The 27,405-nt window shown below is 38.9% G+C and overlaps 2 protein-coding genes across 13 annotated transcripts in view; both read left to right on the top strand.

The window, feature by feature from the left end:
• The first annotated feature begins 2,460 nt into the window (after positions 1-2,460).
• Positions 2,461-15,833, top strand: LOC129186961 (tubby-related protein 1-like). Of its 4 annotated transcripts, none has more exons than XM_054785758.1 (13): positions 2,465-2,667; positions 5,553-5,682; positions 5,764-5,874; positions 5,941-6,066; positions 8,657-8,773; positions 8,884-9,021; positions 9,091-9,173; positions 9,246-9,410; positions 11,700-11,812; positions 11,900-12,008; positions 12,072-12,170; positions 12,249-12,420; positions 13,456-15,831. In XM_054785758.1, exons 1-13 carry the CDS (start codon positions 2,653-2,655, stop codon positions 13,587-13,589), a joined length of 1,512 nt encoding a protein of 503 aa, XP_054641733.1. In that variant the 5' UTR covers positions 2,465-2,652; the 3' UTR covers positions 13,590-15,831. The 4 variants fall into 4 exon arrangements, with proteins under 4 accessions (XP_054641731.1, XP_054641730.1, XP_054641733.1 ...); XM_054785757.1 differs by having other exon boundaries at positions 2,468-2,667; positions 8,881-9,021; positions 13,456-15,828; XM_054785756.1 differs by having other exon boundaries at positions 2,461-2,667; positions 5,556-5,682; positions 8,881-9,173; positions 13,456-15,833.
• A 3,260-nt stretch (positions 15,834-19,093) lies between these two features.
• The window catches only part of tead3b (TEA domain family member 3 b), a 44,298-nt gene continuing 35,986 nt past the window's right edge, over positions 19,094-27,405 (top strand). For 5 of the 9 annotated variants that reach the window (XM_054784889.1, XM_054784888.1, XM_054784886.1 and 2 more), the window contains exons 1-2: positions 19,095-19,292; positions 19,599-19,682. The gene's annotated coding sequence lies outside the window, so the exon portion shown is untranslated. Of the gene's footprint in view, positions 19,293-19,598; positions 19,683-27,405 lie in introns of all 9 variants that reach the window. The other 4 variants (XM_054784883.1, XM_054784881.1, XM_054784890.1 and 1 more) reach the window with 2 other exon arrangements.

The raw sequence follows: 27,405 nt of genomic DNA, 5'->3' as shown, positions 1-27,405 counted from the left end.
TAGGATCTTGTCTCTGCTATTTGCAGACAATGTGGTCCTGATGGCCTCATTAGGTTGTGACGATCAGCGTTTACTGGGGCGGTTTGAGTGTGAAGCATCTTTGATGGGACTCATCACATCCAAATCCAAGGCCATGGTTCTCAAACAGAAAAGGGTGGATTGCTCCCTCCAGGTTGGGAATGAGGTCCTTGCGAGCTCTGTTGTTACTCTGCTTGCTACATAAAGAGTTACCTTTTCCTCACAGACTTGTGAGCACCACACTATTAACTACATGATTCAACAATATTGTGATTTTGCAACGTTGGCGCTAAAAGCTTTATATCGGCTTTCACTGTAGGGAAAACTGATGTCACATTTTCATGCCAATATCAGGCAGATAATTATCGGTGGCTGATATTATCGGACATCGCTAGCTATAGTATTTTACAGCAACACAAAAACATAACAATCCGTGAGATATGTAACCAGGAAGAGTTTGAAGCTGTGGAACGGGCAGATTACACATTTCCCAGGTGCTGTTTTGTACAGACAGGGTGTAATAGTTAAAGTGCTTTAGTTAAGGTGTTTTTAGTCAAGTACAGTTCAATTATTTTGACTTTTGGCCTGATTCCGGGAACCTTTTTAAGAATGGTTGTGAATTTTGTGCTATATATAATGTTGGTTCTGCTGTAAAAATTTAACTGCCAGAGGAGTAGTTTATACCGCTGAATTCCATCCATCCATCTTCTATGCCACTTATCCTCACTAGGTTCACTTGCCTGTCCCAGCTGACTTCGGGCGAGAGGCGGGGTACACCCTGGACTGGTCGCCAGCCAATCGCAGGGCACATATAGACAAACAACCATTCACACTCACATTCATACCTATGGCCAATTTAGAGTCACCAATTAACCTAACATGCATGGATGAAATTGCAGAGCGGCCCAGGCCAGAGTTTGACACTATGTCTCAGACTCTAGGCCTGAGAGTGTAGCACTGTAAAAATATAGTATCTCAATGGCTCCACCTGCTGTCTACATATGCTCCACATTCCGCCATAATTCACTTGGTGAAAAAGCCTGCTAGTGCTTGCAGATGGTGAGCAGCTGATTAGTTTAATCCCAAGGGTCAGGATGTTAGGTGTGTGCATTCGATGGGGTTGGAGGGGTTAGAGGGGGGTGCTTTAAAAAAAAAAAATCCCCTTAGAGGTCAGGTCATGTGACCCTTCTGGGTGAAGCACGCTTGTAGGCATTCACTAGCGGTCACACTATGAAGCTGTGCTGTGTATTTAATTTATACTAGCATCCATTTGGCTCGATTGGGATAATTTTGGGTTGTGTCAGTGTCGGTTTATGTGGGTATATAGTCTTTTTACGTTTCCACCATGCCAGTCCATTATCGCACTACAAGAGAGGCCTGGACACACGACAGGTATGTCAACATTAATATTTGTAACAATATATGATATGACATGATGTTGACATTTACCATATGCATATCATTTTCATGTCTTGCTTTAGTCCTACGAGTAGAGTGTTGTTTTTATTTTAAATTGTATTTCCTGCCTGGCACCGGCCACTTTCCAACAAAGCTGGCCAAGTGGTGCTAAACCAATAAGCGTCAAAGGGAAATCTTTTCCTGTTGCTGTCATGCTAACCTACTTTCAGCGGGGGGGGGGGGGTGACCCGGTCATTCAGCAGCTACGAGTCTAGAAACCGCTTTGGCACATTTGTTATTTTGTTGGTTTTTGTTATTGGTCGTATTGGTCGTAGTTTAATGATTTTTATCTATGCTAATAACTAATACTACCATTGTCTTTTTCACTAATAATTGTCTTTTTCACAGCAGTCATGCTGACTTAGTAAAACACTAAATAGTAGGACACATTCAATTATTAGGGTTTTGTAAATGAAAAATCTAGATTCCACAAAACCTTATAGAGGGGTGGTACACAGGCAACTACGATCAAAGGTTGCATCGGTTCGGTTTGTGATTATTTACAAACCTTTTTGGCATTGTTGTCAAATGTTGCAAAAGAACACGTTGATACATTTTTGACATTAACAACGGTAATATTAAGGAACAATCTGTTTCTAATCATCCAAACAACAGTGATCTGGAGGAAGAAAATTGTGCCTCATCCCTGCAGCTGCCCACTCAGGTAAATGTCCCATTAAAATGGTGTGTGTGTGTGTGTGTGTGTGTGTGTGTGTGTGGGGGGGGGGGGGGGGGGGGGGTGTTGCATTTTCCTGGTTTCAGTTTCAAGTTCAGTCTGTACAGTACAGATAAATAAGTATATATTATAGAGACCATTTTGCTATTCCTTCCTCTGCCATGAGAGGCAGTATAGACCTGGTACAGCTCTGGTACGTGTCAGGTTTGACAAGAATCACAAATGTCCAAAAAGACAGTCGGGACAGTCGACATGTGCTAAACAAACAGCCTCCCCTCAGTCATCTCCCTCCTCCCCCCGGGCCTGCTCGGTCTTACCCGTTGACGTGTTTCCACAGAGCAGATGGCTTTACACATAAATCCTATTAACAACTTTCTGCTGATGGAGGCGCACTGAATACAGGGCTTTCTCACTCTTTCATTATCTTGGGAGCCTTGTTTTGTTATTTTCTTCTGTATTTTCTAACCTCTACAAACAAGCCAAACTCAAGAGGCCGCACAATGTCTGCAGAAAAGGTAGGAGTAGGAGAGGGTTTGATAATTGAAAAGTCATTAGTCATTAGTTCTCACAAGCAATGTCAAGTCAGACTATGTGGATATTAGAACCATCTACCCTGCTTGCAGAGGACTGCACACTTAAAATTTTTTAATTTCCTCGACTTTTCGCCTGTGACGTGAAATGCTTTGCTTAATTAGACATAAAACAAAGATATGAATGACAACTATTGCGCCGATATTTATATATATAAATATATATATTTATAATACAGTAATGAGGTTATTCTGCAAAATCCAGTGTGGGAAGTTGGCAAAGACAGTAAATTATATACAGTCTAATATGAGATCAAATCTGTGATATTTTAATAGACTTTAATGGTTATAGAACTAGAGCAGGGGTCACCAACGTGTTTCCTTGTGAGAGCTACTTTTACAAAATGAAAATGGCCAAGAGCTACTCATTTTTGTAACATTTATTTTCAGAGCTTATTTTAAACCCAAACAAAGCGAATATGCTTGTTTTACCAGAACATTAACAAAATGCTGGTGTCCACAACTCACATTTTGTATTTCAGAATGCATTTCTTTCTACTGTTCTTTCATTATTAACTGAAAACCTGAATGAAAAGCAGGCTTGCGGGCACCTCATGTGGTCGTGGGGGGCTACCTGAGCTACCCCACGGGCACCACGTTGGTGACCCTTGAACTAGAGAATCAGTCTAAATCCAAATTAATGGCTGCTTTTTAGTTACTTGTGTTATCTTTGAGCTATTGAAGCATATAGGCCTCTTAAAATGATGGACACAATTCTGTAGCAAATATTGAATAACTTTGAATGACTTTTCCGCCTACCGTATTTTCTGTACTGTAAGTCACACTTTTTTTCATAGTTTGGCTGGTCCTGCAACTTCTCGTCAGGTGTGACTATATATCAAAATATATATACACAATTTAACATGTTTTTTGAATTCATAGTGACAGACATGAACCAAGGAGTGCTGTGAGAGGCTTGTGACAACAACAGTGATGTGGAATGAAATCAGGAACTTGGTGTACATGCTTACTGTTAACTTGCTTGCTTGACTCTCTGGCTCATTATGTTAATTTAGCTGACTCAGCCTCCCAGGTACTGTATCTGTATGGTGTTGTGCAGCTGAATAACTTGTTACGCTAATATATCATGAGTATGTTTTATTGATTATTATCATTAAAAAAAAGTTGCAGGAAAAAGTAAACAAAAACAGTAATATGAAGAAATAACAAGGCGTGTAAACAGACGTCTAAACATAGATTAGTTTATTCATGACAATGATTTTTACTGGTGCAGAAACACTGTATATTATGAGTACTGTCCAAAACAAATACAGTTAAATGCAGTAAAAATTAAAAACATGTCATCACAGCCCGTCTGATCTGTTGTCGTAACAGTGACTGGTGGATTGGTGGACGCATGTAAGCCTGCTGCGCGTCCATGCAGGATGTATGTAAAGTAATAGGATTACACTGACTGTCTCAGCGAGCTGCACACTGACCTCCTTCCCTGTCAGCCATCTTTTCACTCGAATAACATTTGTTTTTGTCACGGATGGGTACGACTCCTCTTGGACATTTCGGCCAATACTGACTTTTAAATATTTTTCCTGATGTTGTTTACACTTTCCTCGCTTGTGGAGAAAGTATATGACTTCCTGTCTTGTGTCTAGTGTGTGTGATGTGAACTGTGTCAGTCACATGTGACTGTGATGCATTTGAGCATCTGCATAGAAAGACATTGCCACTTAACATTGCTGTATAGTTACACACATACAGTGGTGTGAAAAAGTGTTTGCCCCCTTCCTGATATCTTTTTTTTTTGCATGTTTGTCACACTTAAGTGTTTCAGATCATCAAACGAATGGAATTGTTAGTTAATGACAACACAACTAAACACAAAATGCAGTTTTTAAGTGGCACTTTTTATCATTAAGGGAGAAACAAATCCAAACCTCAATGGCCCTGTGTGAAAAAGTGATTGCCCCCTAAAACTAATAACTGGTTGGGCCACCCTTAGCAGCAACAGCTGCAATGAAGCATTTGCGATAACTTGCAGTGAGTCTCTCTGGAGGAATTTTGGCTCACTCATCTTTGCAGAATTGTTGTAATTCAGCCACATTGGAGGGTTTTCCACCATGAACCACCTTTTTAAGTTCATGCCACAGCATCACAAAAGGATTCAGGTCAGGACTTTGACGAGGCCACTCCAAAGTCTTTTTGTGTTTCTTCAGCCATTCAGAGGTGGACTTGCTGGTGTGTTTTGGATAATTGTCCTGCAACAGAACCATTCACACTCACATTCATACCTATGGACAATTTAGAGTTGCCAATTAACCTAACATGCATGTTTTTGGAATGTGGGAGGAAACCGGAGTACCCGGAGAAAATCCACACACGCACAGGGAGAACATGCAAACTCCACACAGAAATGTCCAAGGGAATATTATTTATATGAAAACCTAAAAAAATGTACAAAAGCTTCTTGTCATTTTGTAATCATACTTGTCATACCAGAGTGTAAAAATAAGTTAACCACTGTTAATATTAACATGAAAAAAAATACAATAGCCAATTTTAATTTTTAAGCCCAGCAATAGAGGCGTTAATTGAAACATTTACGGTAACCAAAATCAGAAGAGTTGACAATGTAGGTCTTAACTCTTGTGTTTGTTTTTTACCCCTTGCATCACCGATCGGATTTTTAATGGTGAGTTATTGTTGCTAATACAGATTTGTTGTTTTAGATGCTACTTTTCCACTATTACTATTATTACTCTTTCTTCATGTGTTTGTGTTTTTTTAAATTTTCTGTTATTGTTACTTTCTAATTTTTGAATTTTTGAAAATACATTTCAGAAAATCCATAAAAGAAGCCAAAAAAGAAGAAAGAGGAGGCTAACAGCACAACCGAGACTAAGCTGAACGGGACCGAGGCCAAGATAAAAAAAATTAAAAGCAAAAAGAGCGAAGAGGCGTCAGAGGAGAGCCTGGCCTTGCAAAGTAGAAATTGGATAAATTTCTTCTATTTTGTCCAAAAGTGAATGACAAAAGTGCATAAGTGTGGTCTAAATGTTGTTTCAGATGGCAAAAAGGTGAAGAAAAAGAAACCAGAGAAAAATAAAGAAGAACCGGAAAAAGAGAAGGAAAAGGAGACAAAAAAAAAAGTTAAAAGTGCTCCCAAAAAAAAGAAAGGTGAAGCAGCAATTGCTTCAAAAAATGTAAAAAATGTTTTTGAATTTGTCTGCTCTCAACCTGCAGGTTCCGTCACGGACGATGATGACGACGAGGACGAGGACACTCCTAAAACGAAAACCAAGAGAAAGACGACCAAGGACAGCTCACCAACCGCTAGTTCTGCCAAAGAGAAGAAATCTAAATCTAAAGGTAAGCCAACAGTGAGGAAAATACTTTGTTAGGAGGATTACATGATGTTATCGTGTACCGCTGATTGAGGGAACCACCACCACCAATTCTGCAATTACATGGCCTTTGGGAAATGAACTATGGAAAATGGATTTAGAATACTTTCACGGGACATTGCTGATGGCAGTCTGTGTAATTCTTTGGAATATTTACAGAAAAAAATGAAAACAACCGCGAAGACAGCCTACATACATATACAATGGAACCTCTAAGGTCAAATAAAGTCCAAGTAGGGACGATGGTGTTCAGATTTTGAAATTAATTTACACTCAAGGAGTAAAAGAAGTAATCTGTTCAAGCGCACAAGCAAATTTGAAATACCATTTTAACATTTGTAAACATCATGCAAGTATACAATTTGCACTATTTAAATAGAACACTCATTGTAAATTCAAACATGCTTAATTAATAGTTACATTGAAGTGCATCACGTTTGCAACCTGTCTGAAACGGGGTAGAAAGAAGCAGAGCTTATTTGTCTTACACTTAAGCTAACGTTTAAAAACTAAATGACATGCTTTTTACAGTAGTAATTTATACCTAGAGAGAGTAAACAGAGCCTGGGGATGAGCAGAAAACGCCACAAGATATGCTCTACAAAAATCATTTTTTCATGGCGCAGAGGAGACCCAAAGTGTTTTATATTCTCAGAGGGGAAGCCAAGGGAAAATCCCACTTATGTAAACAATTCGTCTATGTCGACCACCACAAGTCCAGGTACACCGTGTTCTTATTACTGAAAAGTGTCCGCATAAGTCAACATTGACGTACAGGGTCGACCGCTTTTGTCGACGTGTTGTAGTATTGTTAACTTCATCATTACCGCTGAGCAGCGTGAAACGACAACACCAACATAACTCTTGTCTAGTTACATCGTGACTTCCTGTTCAGTGCAAAATAAACTTCAAAATAAAAGCTGGATTCTAACACAGCAACTAACAAAATGCACCCATTTAATAAATTTTTTTTACATGGTTAGCCACTGGGAGAAAGATTTACTATGAAAGCTTTATTCTTATTGTTGCCAAGACAGAACAAAATTACCACAGCAGCTCTATTAAATAAGAGTGTCAAATATCATGAAAACTGAAGAATAAATAAAAATATGCACATACGGAGGAAAACGATGTCAATAAACTGCCGTAGGTTAAAAAATTGTTAAAAATCCTTAATTATTGTCCTTTTTCCTTGCGTCTCTCCTGATAGTAAAGGTGCAAGTAGGCCTATCACGATAACACATTTTGCTGGATGATAATTGTCCTACAAATTATTGCCGGTATTGACAACATTATTGTCAATGCCATTTTTTCATTGATATAATGATAATATATGGCATAATAATGAGAGTACACCGTATCACAAGCAATAAACTTTAATTTCTCAAGAGTATTTAACATTGCAATTGGAATGTCAAGAGCTTTAAAATAAAATACATTAAACAAACAAACAAGACACTCCGGTTTCCTCCCACATTCCGAAAACATACATGTTAGGTGAATTGGCGACTCTAAATTGGCATTTTTTTTCCTAGTTGTGAAAACTGGACAGGATAGTTGTGTTTGAGGTGCGCATGCAAGTTCTATTCAAGTCGTATTCCCCTTCTTCCTAGTCACTACTTTCCAACAAATGAGACATATCGGCTTGTCTGTGTTAATGGGCTCACCTTCTTATTGCTGTTTAAAACCGAAATATTCTCACATTCTCGCCGTAGAAACCATTGCTTTTGTGCCTTCATTCATATTTGCGTTTGCTCACTTGCAGGCTGCAGCACTTGCTAGCAGCCCCGACTCCACCCACTGGGACAAAGAGACTGAATGACTGACAGGAGGGTTCACTCGCTCTGTTCATTCCACTATAGAACCAACGCGCCCAGGTGTTGAGGAAGAGGCACAGAGTGAACCCTTTTGTCATCCATCGTGTTTGCTAGAGAGAGAGGAGGAAAACAAACCGGACGGCAAAATTAGCGAGTTTGTTTTTATTTATAGTGCGATTTATTGATTATCGTGACAGGCCTACGTGCAAACAACGGTTTTGATTTAGGTTCTGTCAACAACTGCTTATATTGACATCAGTCAGTGAGTCCGAGGGGCATTTACATAAACGAGTTCCACTGTATAATCGAAAAAGTTACCATTTGGGTATTTGCATTGCCTTTGAGAACTCCTGCTAACTCGATTTGTTGTTGTTGTTGTTAGCTAAAGCTGCTCGGTACCACACTTAGAACTACACTTATCTGCATTCTTCTGTCAACACCTTCAAGGTCTAATAATGTAAAACGTGTCATCATGGTGAACATCTGCTCGCCCCAGCAAATATCTGCAAGTCATATTAGACCTGGACAGAGTGCTTCATCAGCTCTTTCTAGCTCTCTAGCTGACCTGACATTACCTGTTTGACAGATGTTCAGCTGAAAAAGCTCTCTCGTGTTCTTAAGTGCTATGAGTCAGAAAAAAGACAAGAACTGGAAGAAACTCTGAATGCTGTTTGGCTTAAAGTCTTTATCAGCTGGTTACAGTTAAAACATGCGTTTTTTTTACATAATTTTCCTCAGAGGACAAAGATGATGGAAAAGAAAAGAAGACCAAGTCCAAAGATAAAGATAAGAAGAAAGAACCAGCCTCAATGTTCCAGATAAATGGTGATAAGGAATCAAAAAGCAAAAAGAAAGGTGATTAAAATACAGCTGGAATCGTCTTGATGCTGCAATAGTTGAAATAACATAAGCTTGTCAAATAAATGATCCTAATTAGTTTTTATAATTGTATCCCAATAAAGCAGCCACCAAGTCTGACAGCAATGACAGTGAAGAAGAGACAAAGTCCACCAAATCAAAGAAAAAATCGGCCGCCAGCTCCACGTCGTCTCTGTTTCAAACGTCAGGGGACAAAGACAAGGACAAGAAGACAAAGAAGAAAGGCAAATTTATTATTCCTACCACATATTGCTCCTCACTTAAATCACTGACACAAGTGTTGTTTACCTCAGGAAAGGCAGACGAGAGCGAGGATTCTGAATCGGAAAAAGAAGAGAAATCCAAAAAGAAAAAGGGTAAAGGGAAGAAGAAGAAGGTATCAACTAGACACTAAAGGACACTTCTTCAGGAGGTCTGTATCCAACAATAACAAATCCTTTTTGAGCAGGCAAGATCGCCCTCACCGGAGATTGAGTTTGACAACTTGGAGGTTTTTGTGATGGAGCCGGCGCCTCAAGGCGTGACTGTCAAATGCAGAGTGACTCGGGACCAGCGGGGGATGGATAAAAGCCTCTATCCTCTTTATTACCTTCATCTAGACAACGAGAAGAAGGTCAGTGATTCACTGTTGGATCCTTAGTGAACCAGCCATTAATGAACAGTGTCTATCAAATAAGGCATGAATAGCTCCTCACGGAACTGACAAATTGTTCAAATTAAGTGAATCAGTAGGACGAGTAGTGTAAATTTTCAAATTATTACGTCCGTGTTTATTTACCTAAACCGCAAAGAGGAAGGAAGACAAGAACTTGTGAAAGAGCTTTTGTTTCCCAAATGTAAAAAAAGTCATTATAATTAATGACATACAGTATTTTATTTTATTTACCACACATACAATGTACAGCAAAATATCTGCATTCCGCAATCTGCAATTTGCATTTAACCCACGATCAATGGCGGACCGGATATGGCTCATACATCAGCATCTTGGTCAGTGAAGCACCCCTGTGTGGGTGACCCTGGGGCAAAGTCGGAGCAACAGAACCAATCTTGTATTAGTGGTCAGGCGCAAACTGCTCTGTGGTTAGACTGAATGGTCTACATTATTTTGGTGATATTTGGCGGGCCAGATAAAAAGCTTTGATCGGCCGGATGTGAGGACCACTGCTTTATAGCCTCAATGCGGATTTTAGGGAAACTAGTTAAGGAAAAAGATTTTTCTACTTGCCAAACCTTTATTCCTTTTTCTTATGAATGCACATCATCACCTTAGTGTCGACTAAAATCAAGTAATAAATAAATAGGTAGCTTACAAAATTTTACCACCGATTTTGTTTAAAATATGTTTAGATTTGACTACTTTTGCCTTGTTTCTGGTTGTTTCCTCTGTAAATACGCAGGGTGCTTTCTGGTAATGTGCTGCAGCGTCGGTGTAGTACTAGTTTGGAATGCCAGCTCAGTTTGACAGTGCAAACATTGCACTATGTTGTCTGTCTTTTTGAGTTGGAAATGATCCCGGACTTTTGACAGCTTCTGTTGTTTCCTTTAGGCCACTGATTCTCAACTGGTGGGTCGTGACCCAAAAGTGACCCGCAGAGCAGTTTTCAGTGGGTCGCGGATCTTTGCATGCGCAAAAAATAATAATATATTTTTTAAAAATCATAATACAGTACTATATTGTGTTCTTGTCTGTGCCATTCGCTTGCTACGGCGCCACGAGGTGCATGCCATATTCATGAGTGACTTTGTCAAGCTTGAGCGGGAGGGGAAGGACATAGAGTGGACACTTAATGTGCTGTATGTCCGACACACAGATGCAGATATCTGCTGGAGAAGAGCATGTGTTACTTTTGGTACTTGGGGTGATTGTGTGTCCTGCAGCCAAACCAGTTAAGAACCACTGCCCTTTAGGCCCCCTTTCCCGCTTTTTTGCTGTTTTCATTCGAGCAACCTTTCCCCATCGGCACTCTGCACTGCACGCTGTTCCCAGAAAACAATTTCTGCGTATTTTAAGTTACGGTCACTCTGTACCGTCCGGATTTTATCAATTTTTATTCATTACACTTGCAAAACAATGCAGGTACATTTTGAAATGTTTTATACCTTTGCATACATGACCGAAGCATGATGCTTTTACCTGTCTAACTTTTTTTCCATGAATTGAAACAAAAACAAAAAACTATAAAAGTTAAAATAATTACGGCAGTTGTAGCTGCTACTACTAATCATTTATGTTGACCTGTAGTTATGGAAAGACACGTGTAAAACAGACTGCAGTAGATTAGTATGTTTACGCTAAAAGAACTGCAGTTCCCATGATGCTTAGAGTGCCTTACTAGAAATTAGTGTAATAGACGCTACTATCACATGTTTTAATAGACGTTTTATGCAGCGATCGTGTTTTGATCTGACTTAAGTAACTTTGATCAAATGTAGAATTACTACAGCTTCTGCTTGGATATTAACACGGCGGCAGCTATTCAACTCAGATGTAAAAAACAGCCACACATCATAAGCTAGTGACGCTGGGAACACTAAGGTAGCTTGGATTACAAGATTTATAGTGTGCGTAAAGCAATTAATGTGTGGTTCCAATCCTACCACTTTCAGATTACTGTATTATCATTCACAGTAGTGATGCCATAGTTCACGGTCTGATTGGCTTCTGTCTGCCCTCTTCTCGTGAGACAGCTTTTCTCTAAATGAGAAATATTTTAATCTCACAAGATCTTGTGACAGCGCTAGTATTAATCAATTTAATCAATGAATCGTTGCAGCTCTAATGCCAATGTTTTTTGACCTGGTGCTAATTAGAGTTGGTGGTTAGTTGTAGACCATGCAGTTAAATGAATAGAGACATCAGTTGGAGCATTGACGGTACTTGTCTTTATGTTCTTCCCAGACATTTCTGTTGGCTGGCAGGAAAAGAAAGAAAAGCGCTACATCAAATTATCTCATTTCCATTGATGCCACAGACTTATCAAGAGGTGGAGAGAATTTTGTAGGAAAGCTGAGGTAGTGTTGTATTCATTCATTCATTAACCAAAACCCAAATTAATCTTGATGATAGTGATTCAACAATCACCTTTTTGTGTTATGCAGGTCAAATTTAATGGGCACTAAGTTCACGGTGTTTGACAACGCTCTAAACCCCGAAAGAGCCCTTCCAGACATGTCGAATGCTCGGCAGGAGTTAGCAGGCATCATCTATGTAAGTCATTACAAATCCTCCTCAACCACAGAATGAAATAACATCTCCACCGTCTTGTATCAGCAAACAAATGTGTTGGGCATGAAGGGGCCCAGAAGGATGACGGTCATCATTCCCGGTATGGACAAGAACAACGACAGAGTTCCCCTCCGGCCAAGAAATGTACGTTTCACGGACTAATGCCAGTCCTGCTAAGCTTAGCTATTGGTTTCCTGTGTGTAATTGATCAAATCTTTCCAGGATTATGACGGCTTGTTAATAAGACACGAGAATAGAAGGATGGAAAATCTGATTGAGCTTCACAATAAGACGCCTGTGTGGAACGAAGAAACGTCGTCACATGTGCTCAACTTCAACGGCAGGGTCACCCAGGCCTCCATTAAGAACTTCCAGATTGTCCATAGTAAAGATTGTGAGTCTGTCAACCCACCTTCCTGTAAACATCTACCTATACATATACAGTACCCACCATTAATAGCAATCAATTTACCATCTCTCTACCATACTACCAACCTATACCTCTACCTAGCCTCCACAAAATATAAACACAACACTTTTTCATGAGTTGAAAATGACCTGTTAAACTTTTTCTGTATAAACAAAAGGTCTATCTCTCAAATATTGTTCACAAATCTGGCTAAATCTGTGATAGTTTGCATTCATAAGTCATCCACCTTGCAGGTGTTGCATATCAAGATACTGATTAGCAGGCATGATTAATACACAGGTATGCCTTAGGTTGGCCGCATTAAAAGGCCACTCCAAAACCACCATTTGGCCTCAAATACTGTATACACAGATCCAGAGCAACCCAAACGGATGGAATGGGCACCACCTATATATTTATTATACTATACTATATATCTATTTGTACATGTACCAATACCTACTTATGCACCTAAAGTGTTTACCTATATCGACTAATCTAGATACTGTATGTGAACTATGATGTGCAGACCTACTTGCAAACATATTGACGTACCTACTAACCCATTTATATAGTATACCTTCCTGCCTATATACATACGTACATATTGATATGCCGACCTGTACCTACTTATCAATCTACATACTCACCTACCTATATAGGGTATTTACATACTTCCCTATATCATTTTACCAATCTATCTACTGTATTTATGTACAACCCTACACACATACATATTGACATACTTACTAAACAATACTGTATACTCTATGTACCTTCCTGCCTGTATATTTACGTACAAACCTACAGTATACAGTATATCTGCCAATCTATAAACCTCTCTGCTTTTATTGTTACATGAAAATCTAACTATAGACCTAAGCATGTACATACTGCCTTCCCAACCTGTACTTACGAATCTTTATTAATTGCATTCTCACTTATATATGCGTCTATTAACCTATCTATACATCTACCTCCATATATTTATATAACATTTAATCTCTTCTTCCTTTTCAGTGGACTACATTGTAATGCAGTTTGGCCGAATTGCCGACGACATTTTCACACTGGATTTCAAGTACCCGATGTGCGCTGTGCAGGCCTTTGCCATCGCGCTCTCTAGCTTTGATGGTAAACTTGCCTGCGAGTAACGTAGGAGGCCCATATGTTGCTGCTGACGACTGCATGCAAGACACACCCACACACACACCTGTCAGACCAACCCAAGCCTTTGGATTTGCCGCTGATAAACAACAGCACAGAGAATGTGATAATACCTGCTGCTGCTGTGGAGGTGCTACTCTCTTGGGTGTGTTGTTCCCTGCCAGGAGTGTGTCAAACAAAGATGGCTTCACATTGTCATCTGATCTGCGCTGGACACTCACTGTTTTATTTCTCACTAATCAGCGGAAATATTTACTGTTAACCCGCATGTCATGGAAAAGGTCATTATCATCGTTACAATGGTGTTGCGATGTATTTCATTGCAGTCAAATGAAGGTAATGTTTGATTTGCGCCAGGCTAATTTATCTGTCATGCCCAAAGTACGCGGTTCTAGGGGCAATGGGGCTCTGGCTGTATTGCTTCATAATAATGATCTACATAGACCTTTTGATGTGTTGAAAAACTTTATTTGGATTTTTTGTATATGGATTTGCACCCAGTGAAGCACATGGATTCCCTCACAAAAAAAGTGCTGCTATATTAAAAACACATTTGTTATAACTTTTGCTTTCATTTCCAGCTATCAGGTATTATTAAACAGCATACAGTTCATTTGCATTACAACTTCAGTTGTGAACCTGTAAAGAATGTTTATTATTAAGTTTCTTGCTGATGTGTTTCTTTTACCTACATTAGATTTTGCACAGTTTTTGATTTCTAACATTTTTAACAATATATATTTTTTTCCATTTCTAGGCCTCTTGCAACAATGTTATTTAACAAAGCATGTCAAATTAATGCATGCATGTGTTTCATCTAATGGTGTGTCGTCGGGCCAGCAAGGCTTCTCTGCTGGCCTAAACACTATCAGAAGCACTGGCCTAAATTTACATCTTAAATTGCAGTATTTGTTGCATGAAATTGTATTAATTTATTCCCAATAGTCTATTATCTTCATTTAATAGCGTGTTTCTTGGCTTCACTGCTTCCATTAGTGTATGTTAATTTTTTTAGTACAATCAGATTTCAGCTTCTATGTGTTGTCATATCAATGAAATCTGCCCAGGGCCCCGTGACCCTCGTGAGGACAAGCGGCATAGAAAATGGATGGATGGAGGGCTGTTGTTTTAACCAATCAGATTTCATATTGCCTCTCGAGGCCAGCAAGCTGGCCCACAGGGACATCAGCTTTTTTCCATCCTCTGATGGGTTGATCAAAACTGGCCCACAAGCCATGTTGCGCCCACAGTGGCAGACTAAAGATGAAAAATTAACATCTCTTGTGAGTAGATGTATTTTATTTGAAAGGCTGTACATTTTTGTCATGTTATTAGATGCATATTTATTCTGAACTGCTCTGGATGATGTTTGTAGTTGTCTGAACCGTTTCTCACAGAGCTGTTCCACTTACGCTCGTTACATTTGGCTGAGTTCCAAGTTTATGAGACTAAGCGCTAGCATGGTCCAGTGATAATGACGCTTGCGCTAAACACAGGGAAACCGTGGTTTGAAACCCTGCCGTGGACAATTTTTATTAGGTTTATTATGATTATTGTTAATACTACTACACCACTACTGTAAAAAAAACACTTACAAACCACCCCAGTCTTTATTCAGTTCATGCCCCACAGGTTTTGTTGACGTCTTACATTTTTTAGGACCTTTTAAACAGTATCTATCTTCTGCTTTTTCGCCGGCGGCTTGCAGCTAATTAGACAGGTTTGAGTCGCCCGAGCGCTGGCTCCAAAATGAAAAACCAGTTTGAGGCGACAGCTCCAAGAGTACGTGTGAGGTGAGGATTCTGCCTCAACCTGCTCAGGCAGTTGTCCAAACTTGAAATAAAGCATTAAAGTTGGCAGCCTTTCAAGACGGACGCGCAAAGGTGAGCTCTTCCTCTCCTGTGACGTCCAGCCCACACAGCAGTCAAGTTTATCGGGCCCCCTTACTTATTTATCACAGACATAATTTCAGAAGTCATTGCAATCATGATGTTGACCAAAAGAAGAAGCTGTTGCAGGGTGGGGGAAACATGTTCAGGATCTTTGCTTTTCACCTTTTATAAAAACTGTGAGAAAGAAGTTCCACTTCAAACACACCCAACATTTATGCACCTTGTATTTCCAAATAATCTGCATTTTTACAGTTATTACTAGCTCTAATTATGTTTATGGCTGATCTTTGGCTTCTACTTTCATGTTGGTCTACAGTACAAATGAATCTATTTGGCATGAAATAAAAGTCACCTTAATATACTGTATATATGGAGAAGTAAGTAAATATCTGTGTCACTTTATGCTGGCTAACGGCAACATCTTCTTCACACTCTATGCCATATATTACTACCAAACCAGTATTTTTGGCAAAAAAACAACATATATATGTATATATATATATATATATATATATATATATATATATATATATATATATATATATATATATATATATATATATATATATATATATACTAGGTCCCTAACTTACGAACATCCGACTAGCAAACATTCGGAGATACGAACGCAAGCTGACTGGTCTATATTTTCATGTATTTTGCCTTGTAGTAACTCCATCAGTATTTATACTGCTACATGCTTCACCAGTAGAGGGCACTGTGACACTGCTAATGGGACCAACAGGTAGAGGAAGAAGAGAAAGAGGAGAGAGGAAGGCTAAGTTGTAGTTGTATGATACAACCCGGACAGAGTGTGTGATTAAAGTTTATGAAGAGTTAATAGGCCTGCTTAATTCTACACCACCCACGGAACACTACCTCTTTTAGAAGAGTCTAACGATGACGACGGTTTGTCCTTTTTCAATAACTCCTCCTCCACCACAATGACGTATGCTCGACCACTCCTCTTCGAAGGTAAATAACATTTATCATTATGTATTATTATATCATTTTTATTATTATTGTTTTTTTCATTAATATCCTCTTTTAATATTACTACTACATCCAAACTCATATTTACATACATACGCATATATGTGTATGTATACACGTACATGTAGTCGTTTGACGACCCTGCACCACCTGATGCTCCAGTGTTCCACTGAATGAAAAAGCACCCCAGATCATGATGGACCCCCCTAGAAAACATCTTAGGTGGGATCTCCTTGTCATGCCAGTAAAGTTGGAAGCCATCTGGACCGTCAAGGTAAATTTTTTTCTCATCAGAGAATAAAACTTTTTGATGCTCTCAGGGCAAAGTCTAAACGGGCAGTTTTGTGGTGTTGAAGGAGACGAGGTCTTTGAATTTGTTTTTTGTTTTTTAAACCCTTTTCCCGCAGATGCCGTCTGAAGGTTATTGCACTGCAGTCGGCACCAGTAAGGGCCTTAATTAGGGTCGAAGACCACCCTGTGTTTTGATGGACTGCAAATCGGATCCTCCGGCTCAGCGCAGGTGTGATTTTTTTGGGTATACCACTTGACTGTCTGACTGCTCCCAACCTCAGCAGCAATGGCACGCTGCGAGAGGCCTTGCTTATGCAGCTCGACAATCCGACCACGTTGAAAAAGAGAAAGCTTCTTAGCTTTAGCCATCAGGAGGGCATGACAGTGTGAATGCCTGACAGAAAATGACAATTTTGAGCAGATTTTGGCTTTTATAGCCTGTGGTCTTAAACTTTTGATCAGGCGATAAGCAACCTATTTCAGTTTGGGTTTTTTTTTGTTTAAATTACAAGTTCCAAACGTTCTTTGTCTCACTCCCCCTTCTTGCTTTTGCATATTGTAGCTCTACTTAAAACCTCATTAAGATCCAAATGTGCAAAATGCAAATTCTAGCAATTTTTCAACTGGTCTTAAGATTTTGATCTGGTCTGGTCTATATAAAATATATTAATTTTTTTAACATACTACAAAATATACAATATAACTTGATATGATTACTGTACATATGGCCTTTTTTCCATTTTCATTTTTACTCATGTGGCACGTGAATAATTGTATAATAATTATTGTAGGTCCATCCATTAATCCATTTTCTATAAAGTCATTTTGATAAAAATATTGAAACAACCCAGACTTGAAACCTAAGTGTAATTGAGTAGTTTTTTTGTGTAGTTGTACTTTTTAAAGTCACTTTAAAATCCTGTACCTGTATTTTTACTTAAGTATGTACCTTGCTACCTCGCTTGAGTTGAAAAACATTGATGGAAAAATGCACCAGGAAACAGGAAGATGGTCCATTTTATTTTTGCACTTTAAATCATAAAAATGTTGCATCATTAAAGTACATCTGGACTTGTTTGCAGTACACTGGAGTACATTTTAAATGAACTGCTAATACTTTTTTCTTCTTGTACTTGTGTAGATGTTTAGATCTGTACTTTAACTTGGACTTGAGTATAATGTCAGCAAAGAAACAGTATTTAACTGCAAAAGAACTGAATAGATTTGGAAAATGAATGAGTGGACAACATCGACGGAGACCCCTGATTCTGCATTCAGATGCTGCAAAAATGAGTCTGTAAAATGAGATGCTTGTCGTACATCCTGGACACCAAAGTAAGCATCATTATTTCAACTTAAGTCAAGCATAGATACATTAAAGTGTATTTAAGTACACCCTAGAAGTATTTTGTACTGAGTTAAATGACAGTACGGTGCTTTCTTTCAAACAAGCCATGTAAACTGAGTGCTGCTCTCCAGTCAGGGGTGAGTGGATCGATACATATATAGAGTGAATCGATACCAAGGATCGTGTCAGTATCGGATAAATACTATAATACTATGTGATTGGAAGATTTTTTTCATTTGGAAGACTGATTGATTCGATTTGCTCTCTGAAATTCCTTTTATTTATTTTCATAGATATCTCTGTTTTTGTGTTCTTCATATTGTTACATTGATGATATTGTTAGAATGTATATATTGTTAGGTTATTTATAAACTAAGAATACGATCTTGGACACAAAAGGTAAATGATTTGAATGAGTTACTTCCCACTATTAACATGATTTTGCATTTGTATGTAGGTACATACAATAAAAGGGAATAACGGTTTATTATGATTATTTTCTTGGTGTTGTTAGGTTGTCTTATACAGTATTGTTGTATTTATACATTGCTATATAGCTACCAATATACAGAATGTATAAATATAATATATAAATATTTATAACACACAAACTGTATCTTGTGTGGAATAACGATAAAAGCAATAAAAGCTTCTTTTTCTTCTTCTTAAAGTGATCAGACATTTTATTGATACATTTTTTGCCTAAAATCTTTGTCCAGTGTTTTAATCTGATTGTAATCATGAGCAACAAATTAAAAGCAAAAAACACAAAATAATTCGAGGGAAAATTTAAAGTAAAAAGTATCGACAATACTGGTACTAGATTTACTTGGTATCGAATCGAAACCAAAACTTTTCAGTATCGCCTTCCCGTAGTCAGTTTCAATACTCCGGAGGCGTGGTCTGTGCACAAGTCCCCGCCCACCGCCTGTTGATTGACGCTCACCAATGGTCTCCTAGGCGGACGTCTTTTCCTCCCTCCCCCTCGTCTTCCAGTGTAGTGCGTTGATTTCATACCAAAGTCATACTTAGCATTCCACGTATACTGTCAAACCGCTGACTAAATATTAGGCTAAACAAAACGGTGGAATTAGCTACAAAAGAGGCCAAAATTGAGCAAGTTGCTAAGCGCACAGCAAGCGCCTCGACTGGGAATTTACAAAAAGGTAAGTTACCTAATGTTCCTTTTCTGGTGTTTTACTGGAGAGCTTTCTTTTTCTCGCCTCCATGCTCGCTGCTCTCCGTGAAGTTTTGGGATCATTGTCATTTTTGACATTTTTCTCCGCGGCCGCGTTGGGAGGGACAGAAAGTGTCTCACGTTGGTAGACATTGTGTTGGACTATGCCGGAGAGCTGGGATGTATCTTAAGTGTTGGATAAGCGACATTAGAACGCAGATTATACAACTAAAAGATGGCTCTTTTGACGGCCAACTGTTGGATCGACATGTGTGCTTTTTGTGTGTTTGTGCAGCATTTCTCCACCAGCACACCAACAACCATTTGGAGCAAATATACTCGACTTAGAGTCTTGTTTGGACCTCAGCATTTTGTTAAGGTAAGACACACTCTGCTTTACTAGACACTTTGACATGTTTCAATTCCAATCTGTCAGATTTAAAGCAATATTTCAATGTTTCAACGTGGAGTAACGCTTCAAAAGTTAGAAAATAGGCTGATTTTAATATCAACACATCTGCTACTACTTTTTGGCCAACCTACTACCGATCTACAGTATCTCTAATCAACACTACTGCACCCTATACTGTATTGCTAATTATAGGACTTGGATATGTTTGCAACTTGCAATATGGCTTGTTAGCAGATTTAAAGCAACATAGAAAACAGGCTTATTTTGATATTAAAAAAATCTGCTATAACCTATACTACATAGACTAGGGTTGTCCAAACTGTTTCCACTGAGGGCCGCATACTGAAAAATCAAAGGATGCTGTGGGGCCACTTTGGTATTTATTTATATGTATGTATGTATGTATGTATGTATATATATATATATATATATATATATATATATATATATATATATATATATATATATATATGAGTGCAAAAAGACAAAAAAAAAAAACCCACATCATATATTTTTAAAGACTAGGTTTTGTGTTATTATTAGTTATTAGTATCAACATTTCAGATTTTTCTCTTTACATTGTGTCTTTTTGCTCTTTTTTCCCATTTTTTGCTGGGTTTTAATTTAATTTCTACAATATGCAGGTGGTCACCCATCCGCTGCACTTTGGACACCCCTGGCATAGGACAACCTAGTCATCCATTTACTGTACCTACCTATCTACACTATGCACATCATTAATTAGGCTACAGTAGGGGGTATCAATTTCTACTCTAATATGCACTAATTTACCCGATACTTCTAATTATATGATGCCAAAATAACCGGTCAAGGGTAATCGCAAGCCAGCCCTTATCTGGCTTGCCTGGCTTAAAATTATTTTAATATCAACAAATACGCTACTATCTATAACTTAACTTATCTATATACACTACCTGTCAAACCAACTATATACTGTAACTATAATAATATAAATAATATCACGCCATATTGATAATATATATAATGTAACATGAATAAATATATGTAATATGTATGATTATGATATAAATAATTTTACAGCTACATTTAAAGCTTTTGAGGTGCATACTAAATATATGGTAATTATAGGACTCCAAAATAGACGTTTAAATGTTTTTCTAAGGGCAAAAAGCTACATGCGTGTTTCCAAGCTGTAAAAAAGGTCAACAGTTAAGAGTCAAGGGCACAAAAAGCACCACAGTAACAAGTCATAGTAGCTCTACTGAGTGTCCTCCATTATGATATCATTATGTAATGACAGACCGGAGTTCCACCATTGATTGGACTTACTTGTTGCTTTTGTGTTGTCAAATGTTTGAGACAAATGCTTCACTAGGATGCAAAGTTTTTCTTTTCTATTTTTTTGGAAGAAGAGCTCAATTGGTGAAATCACAGGCTTGACTCAGCAGTAGAATGCAGTCTGTCAGGTTGGTGGCAGTGAGCAGAAGAACCTGTTATTGTGTCGGTCCGTCAACGGTGTTCCAAGTGCGCTGTTTAATTATGCTGTCACCCTTTTGTTTGTTTTCTAGGGAGCAGGATTCGGTAAAAAAAAAACAAAACGACTTCAATGGTTTCAAAAATCTTTTTAGAGGTGTGGAAGAAACAATTAAACATTTTGATGTAGATGCAGGGTGGCTTCTTTCACTTTTGGAAACTCCAATTTTTTTAAAATTTAATTTATTTGTATTTATGTAAATCTATGCATCATTTTGCAAAATTTGATGATCCAAATTAGGATTGCGTTCTACTGAATTCTGTCTGAGTTTTTTATACGGTGAAACTCCAAAGGTCCAACAGTCTATTTAGGGATGCCGCATGATCAATCACCGTACTTCAAAACAGAAACAGTGAAAATGAAAATAATCTGTTCCAGGGTCAACCTGTTGCCATCATAAAATAGATAATTTTATTAATGCTGTGTGGGAAAATTAAGAACACTTTGCAGGTCATGTTTAAAATGATATTTTAACAATCTTAATGCTTGTATAAAAGTAAGTTAACCGCTCTAATTGAAAGCGGTTGCGTTAATCAACCATCACACAGGTGTAAAACTAACCATTAATGTCTCTGCTTCATAGGAATCTACCTGTCGCCAGGTTTCTGAACTGCACAGGCAATGTTTTAAGTTATAACAGTCATAAAAGTGTAAAAAGAAGTGAGACACTTTTTGCATAAACATACACAGCTTAGAATAACATAAGAATATGTGTCACACAAAAAGCCCAAGCCTCAAAAAGCTAATGAAAAAGCAAAATGCACACATAGCTAATCTTTCGATGTTCGCTGAAGTGGTCTAGTGGGGAACACTCAAGTCTTGTGCGATGTCCTGACTTTATTGTGTGACTTTTGAGACATGGTTCCTTGAAAGTTTTGCTGCAGCCTCTGGTGCTATGGTGTTATGTATAACATACTTATTGGGCAGCGACAAGTGATTTCAACACAACGGGGCGAAGAAGCTGTCCGTGCTTTCTGTTGTCCTGCCTCTGTTACCGTTCTGCCACTAATAACAAAGGCGGTTTTAATGCTGTTAATACCCAACAACAAAGAATGAGGCAGTGTGAAAGCAGTTATCATTATCCTTAATATTGTAGAGCTGTTCGGATAGACCACTGTCTGTCAACATATGGAAATGATGTTCTGAAAAGACACAAGCAGTCGTCCGGGCCAAGCATTGTGTCCTTGCTGAACGCGGCACACCAAGATGCTCAATAAGAGATTTCAATGCTGTTGGGGTAAATCTGGAAGGGATTAAAGCATTCTGCTGCTGTGACAGATTCCCTCCATTGTTCTTAAGCAGTGTGAATGCATCAGGCCTCCCAATGCCTCCCTCTCAGGATGTGTTTCTCCCTGGATTTAGCTTGTAGGGCCTCAAAAGAAGGTTATAGTATTCTGGTCGTGTCATAGAGGTAAATTAGATTACTTGGGAGTTTTATCCCCTTTTAAGTGTCTAGTTTCCCTTTTTTTTCTCCACGCCCGTCCCCAGCTGTGTTCCTTTTATGATGTTTATCAGCAGGTCACTGAGCTCTCTTCAAGAAACAGTGCATGAGCCCATCCTTTCTTTTAGCACTGCACTGTTTATTTGTCAACAACACCGTCATGCAGCATTCTGCTATTTGTATCGTGCTGGAGCGTTTGCACTTTGGCCCGATTGCTTGTCTTATTTTGAGTAGTTTTGATTATTTGTATTATGCAAGGTGGCGGCTGTCATGATTGCATTAATTAAATAACACGTCTTTATTACGCAGAAGAATGTAGCCACAGGTGAGCAAGCATGCAGTGTTTTTTTTTTTACTTTTGCATTATTTTCAGTGTTTGAATTTATTTCTTTTATTAAATGTGTTGGTTATCGTTAAGAACTTGTGAAGAGTGAACAGTTATTTGGTGACTCGACAACGTTGAGCGTGTTCATGGTCATGTACCGGTAATCATGTCGTGCTCTGTCTCACCTCTCCCACTTGTGCCAATGGAGGGAAGTGTGTCGAACTTGAGCGTGGATCAGAGCACTCACCCTAGCAAAATGTGTGGGACTTTATGATGTTTATCAGCAGGTCAGTAAGCTCTCTTCATGATAAAAAGCTTAAAGTTGCACTATTTTAAAATCATCCAGTGCTTAAGTGCATCCTTTCTTTTGCACTGCACTGTTTATTTTGGATGCCTCTTGTTGACAGTTTGTCAGCGGCAGCTTCACCACACAGGAGAAGGGCTCATCAGCCTTTGGTCCCCATTTGTGCTGAAGCCTGCTTGCCTTTTAGCACCAAGCCCAGAAGTGGTCGCACGGCCCAAATGGTGGACACTTAACCTGCTGTCGAGGCAGAGTGGAACAAATACAAGTTCTGTGTGTCTGTGAGGCCGTAGAGTGAAGCTCTCAGCAGAAGGATGTTAATGACAATTATGTTGTACAATATACAATTTGATGGCAACACGGTTGTGCTACACGGCCCCTGTAAATTTTGTATGCGCTCTCTCCAAATGTAGATTTAGATGATAATGTATAATACAATTGTTGCATTACATAACAACAACAATAACATTCACCATTTGACATCCACTCACGAGAGCCCAGGACAGCGTCTGACAAAATGAATGCAAGGAGATTATAATTGATTAGAATTGATATCGATATTTATTTCTGGGCTCTGGGTTAAACAAAGCTGTTAACACCAATACAGTAAATGCACCTTGTTTGAAAATATTGCTACTACATTTTGTACACAATGGTTTATCCTGTAACTAATCAAAAAACTAATCAATGTGTTTTGTCCAAAACCCTATCCCTAACTGCTTTGAAATGACAGAATACTGTAATTTGTTTATATGTTCATAAAATTAATTTTGTAATATAATTTTATAATAAAAAAAATTATTGGACCATATTGTATCAGGATAGTTCTGCTAAACCTATTCTATTTTGTATAATTTCTTATATCTATCCCCTGTTTTTATATGAATACCATGTATACCCATAATAATGCCTGAAGGAATTTATTTACTTAACTGCAGAGAGTACCAGGTCTCCATTAGATGTAAGGTGTTTATGGTTTGTATTAGTTTTTTCCAATCTCTCCAGTTTTGGGTGGGATTTTTTATTTACTTAAGGTTTTGGATCTGCAATGCTCTTTTGGTCTTTTTAAACTAGAGTTGGCTGATATCGACCTTAGCATCTATCACGATATTTTTGGGATGGAACACGATATGACGATGTAATTAAATTCAGCGGAGTCTTGTATAAAAAGCTGCAAAACTTAACCCATATATGTCCATAGACGTGTCTCAAATTGTAAAGCACATTTATTGATTTTTTTGGTAACAAACTGCAATACAGCAAGTGCATTTAGTGTCTACCAAACTAAGCATTTAGTATTTTTGACTACGATAGTGTACACGTGCTCGCTGACTCTGTGTCACGCGTCATGACACACTCTTTGTGAGATGGGGGAAAAAATTTGTCGCATTCCCACCTTTTGCCGTCACAGTTGCTTTGCAAATTTTGCACATTATGGTCTCTTGCTCCACCTCTGCTCCATCGAAACCAAACCACTTCCATATTACAGAGGTACTTCCCTGTTTAGAAATTCAGAAATGAATGTAGCCTGGCTAACTTTTCTAATGGGATGTCAGCCTCTGCACATATTGCTACAAAATCTTCAACAAACTGTAATGCGCATGTTTGTGATTAGAATGTTCTAGTCAGATGTAGAAGATGTAGTCATGCAATTCCAAATGCTTATGTAATATGTTTTTTATCACGCTTATTTCGTTTACACAGTTAAATGACGTGGGGCAAACGGAGCTCTTATTTTGAAGGCCGCAAGTGTGTTCTGTGTTTGTTGAAAATGTCTGTAAGACAAGCTGGGTGCAAGAATAAACATTCGTCTCGTTTTATTTCATCCCGCTAGCTTCCATTCATGCTCCGTAAGAGGAGGTTTTCGCCGGTGTTTATCGCCATTTCAACATGTTTAGTTCGGGAGGAGGCGGTTTAGTGTTTGTAATCAGATTCCGCCATGATTGAGTGGTCCGCCAAGTAAATACTTGCCCACACGAACGTTCCTTCTCCTCACGATGACAGCATTTCCTTCACATTATGTCAATTTCCGCGAGATTCCGCGTTTAACAGTAAATTCCTTTTTTATTGACCAATTCCATGATTCCGTCCGCAAGTCCGTTAACGCGGTAATCATAGGGCCCTACATCATACTGTGGTATATGTGAGTGCGTTAATACAGTGTGCCGTGATGTGCAGTCGCAAGAAAAACACATCATCAACTCTGCTTTTTTCCATTTGAATTTTTTTATACCAGTATAAGTCATTTTCTTATCATTGGAAGAATTTATACTGGTATACTGGTATATAAAAATTATCGCCGAACCGTACTTTAAACTCCAATGTAAACTTTAGTTTTCCAGATGCCATGCCTGCTCTGCAAGCTTTGCATGGTAGTGAAAGGCATCATGGTTGCGTTTATTTTTTCAAGTGGTTGACACACTTGACGATTAATCGGGGTATGGTGTCTATTTGAGCGGAGGCCACTATTTGAGGAAATAGGCTAATACAGGTACTCTCAGTGTAACCAAGTATGGATTTTAAAATTTCCACAGCAGTAGATGCAAACAGCAGGGGTAGAAATTGCCAAAATCCAGTGGAAGCAATTTGTTGCTTGTAGATTTTAACTTTGCAAGCAAATTGCTCGTCTAAAAAGCAATTTTCAGGCAAAAAAAAATGTCCATTTTTTCCAATGTTTTTTCATCAGCCCTTTTAAAGCCGTCTTCAATTGGAGTTGGTTTCTTGTTTGCTTCCAAATATTTGGCGTGCCTGGTTGCTAACGACCGTTGGTGAAGTGTTGATTTAATGTGTTGCTGTATTGCCTCCTTTTTCACCCTGTTGCTACCAGTCACAAGAGCCGACCCATGATCTGAACCAGTACCATGTTCCTTGCACACATCACACCAAATTTCGTAAACACAATCGTCGTCCTTGACTTTATAACCAATGTCCGTGTTCAATTCTTTCATCCACTTCCGAACTGTTTTTAACGAGCTGGTTATGGCGACATGAGATACACCAGGTCTTGGTGGCAGCTGTCGTCCATCACTCACCGTCGGCATCATCAGCGTCCAGGAACTGTCACTGGTGCCTGTGGAGGGGCCTGCTGAGGTTGAGGCCAACTGAGAAACCGCAGGCTTATACAAGTCATCGGCCGTTGTTTTTTGTTTTTTCGGAGGGTTGTTATTGTTATTGTTGTCGCGCTCCGAGTGACGTGAGTCCGCCTTGGCAAAATGCTTACAGTAGTAATCATCGTGTTCAGTCTGCAGATCGCCAGCTAAAACAGCAGCAGGACCACCACATTTGTTTCCAACAGCAACAGACGATCTGCTGCAACACAGATCGTGATTGGATGGGAATATGTCTCACGACCAATCAGAGATCTGCTTTCATATGCACCATGGCCATAATACCGTAATACCGTACTTTCCAGCGCAATTTGGTTTTCGCAAATTATATTGCGCTCTTATTCCCGTGACCCAACTGACCCGATCAAACGCAAAATAAATCGTCTTAGATGGAAAATCTGTACGATATTGACAGTTTTTGCACGCATATAGCGTCTTGCGTCAGGTTAATTTCGGTCCATGCACAGATCCATCCTGTGTTGCAAAGCTGTTGGATGCTGCAGTAGTTTTAGTGCCCAGGTTATGGTCATTGTCTTGCTGCTAATATGCGGCACTGGTTTACCTCTCCTCCAGACCATGAGCTTTTCAAGCTGCTGAGGCGATGCAGAAGAACACAATGGGCTTTGTGCTGTTAACCATGCCTGATTTGTCCAACGTTTCCCCGACCCTTTGAGTGATGTGAGCCACATGAAAGTACCCTAAAAGAGGAAGAGGGAAATGACTGCAAAGTTATGTGTTGTGCTGGAGTGTGTGTGGCTGCTGCAACAACCATTGTAGGCGACACACACACACGCAGTGTGCGGCCTGCGTGTCACACTTCAGTTCTGGTGACCCAAGGGCACTCATGTGAAACCACTTTAATCTCAGTGTTCAGGCTGTTTGGGTTGGGGGGGAGGATCTCCCTCTGCGGCTCAGAGGTATTAATTTTAGTTGCTCTTATTATAACAGTGAACAATTGTCTAAGCGGTAGGCTTGTTATGAATAGGCCCACATTAAGTTG

The sequence above is a fragment of the Dunckerocampus dactyliophorus genome, chromosome 8, assembly GCF_027744805.1.
Source record: "Dunckerocampus dactyliophorus isolate RoL2022-P2 chromosome 8, RoL_Ddac_1.1, whole genome shotgun sequence".
Taxonomy (NCBI): domain Eukaryota; kingdom Metazoa; phylum Chordata; class Actinopteri; order Syngnathiformes; family Syngnathidae; genus Dunckerocampus; species Dunckerocampus dactyliophorus.
The sequence above is the reverse complement of the archived record's forward strand: the minus strand, read 5'-3'. Positions and strand labels throughout refer to the sequence as shown.

Excerpts from the sequence above, each read along its gene's own strand:
- LOC129186961 (XM_054785755.1), top strand. Across the intron at positions 5,875-5,940 it reads TGCTCCCAAAAAAAAGAAAG|GTTCCGTCACGGACGATGAT; the intron begins GTGAAGCAGCAA and ends CTCAACCTGCAG. Across the intron at positions 12,009-12,071 it reads AGTTAGCAGGCATCATCTAT|CAAACAAATGTGTTGGGCAT; the intron begins GTAAGTCATTAC and ends GTCTTGTATCAG.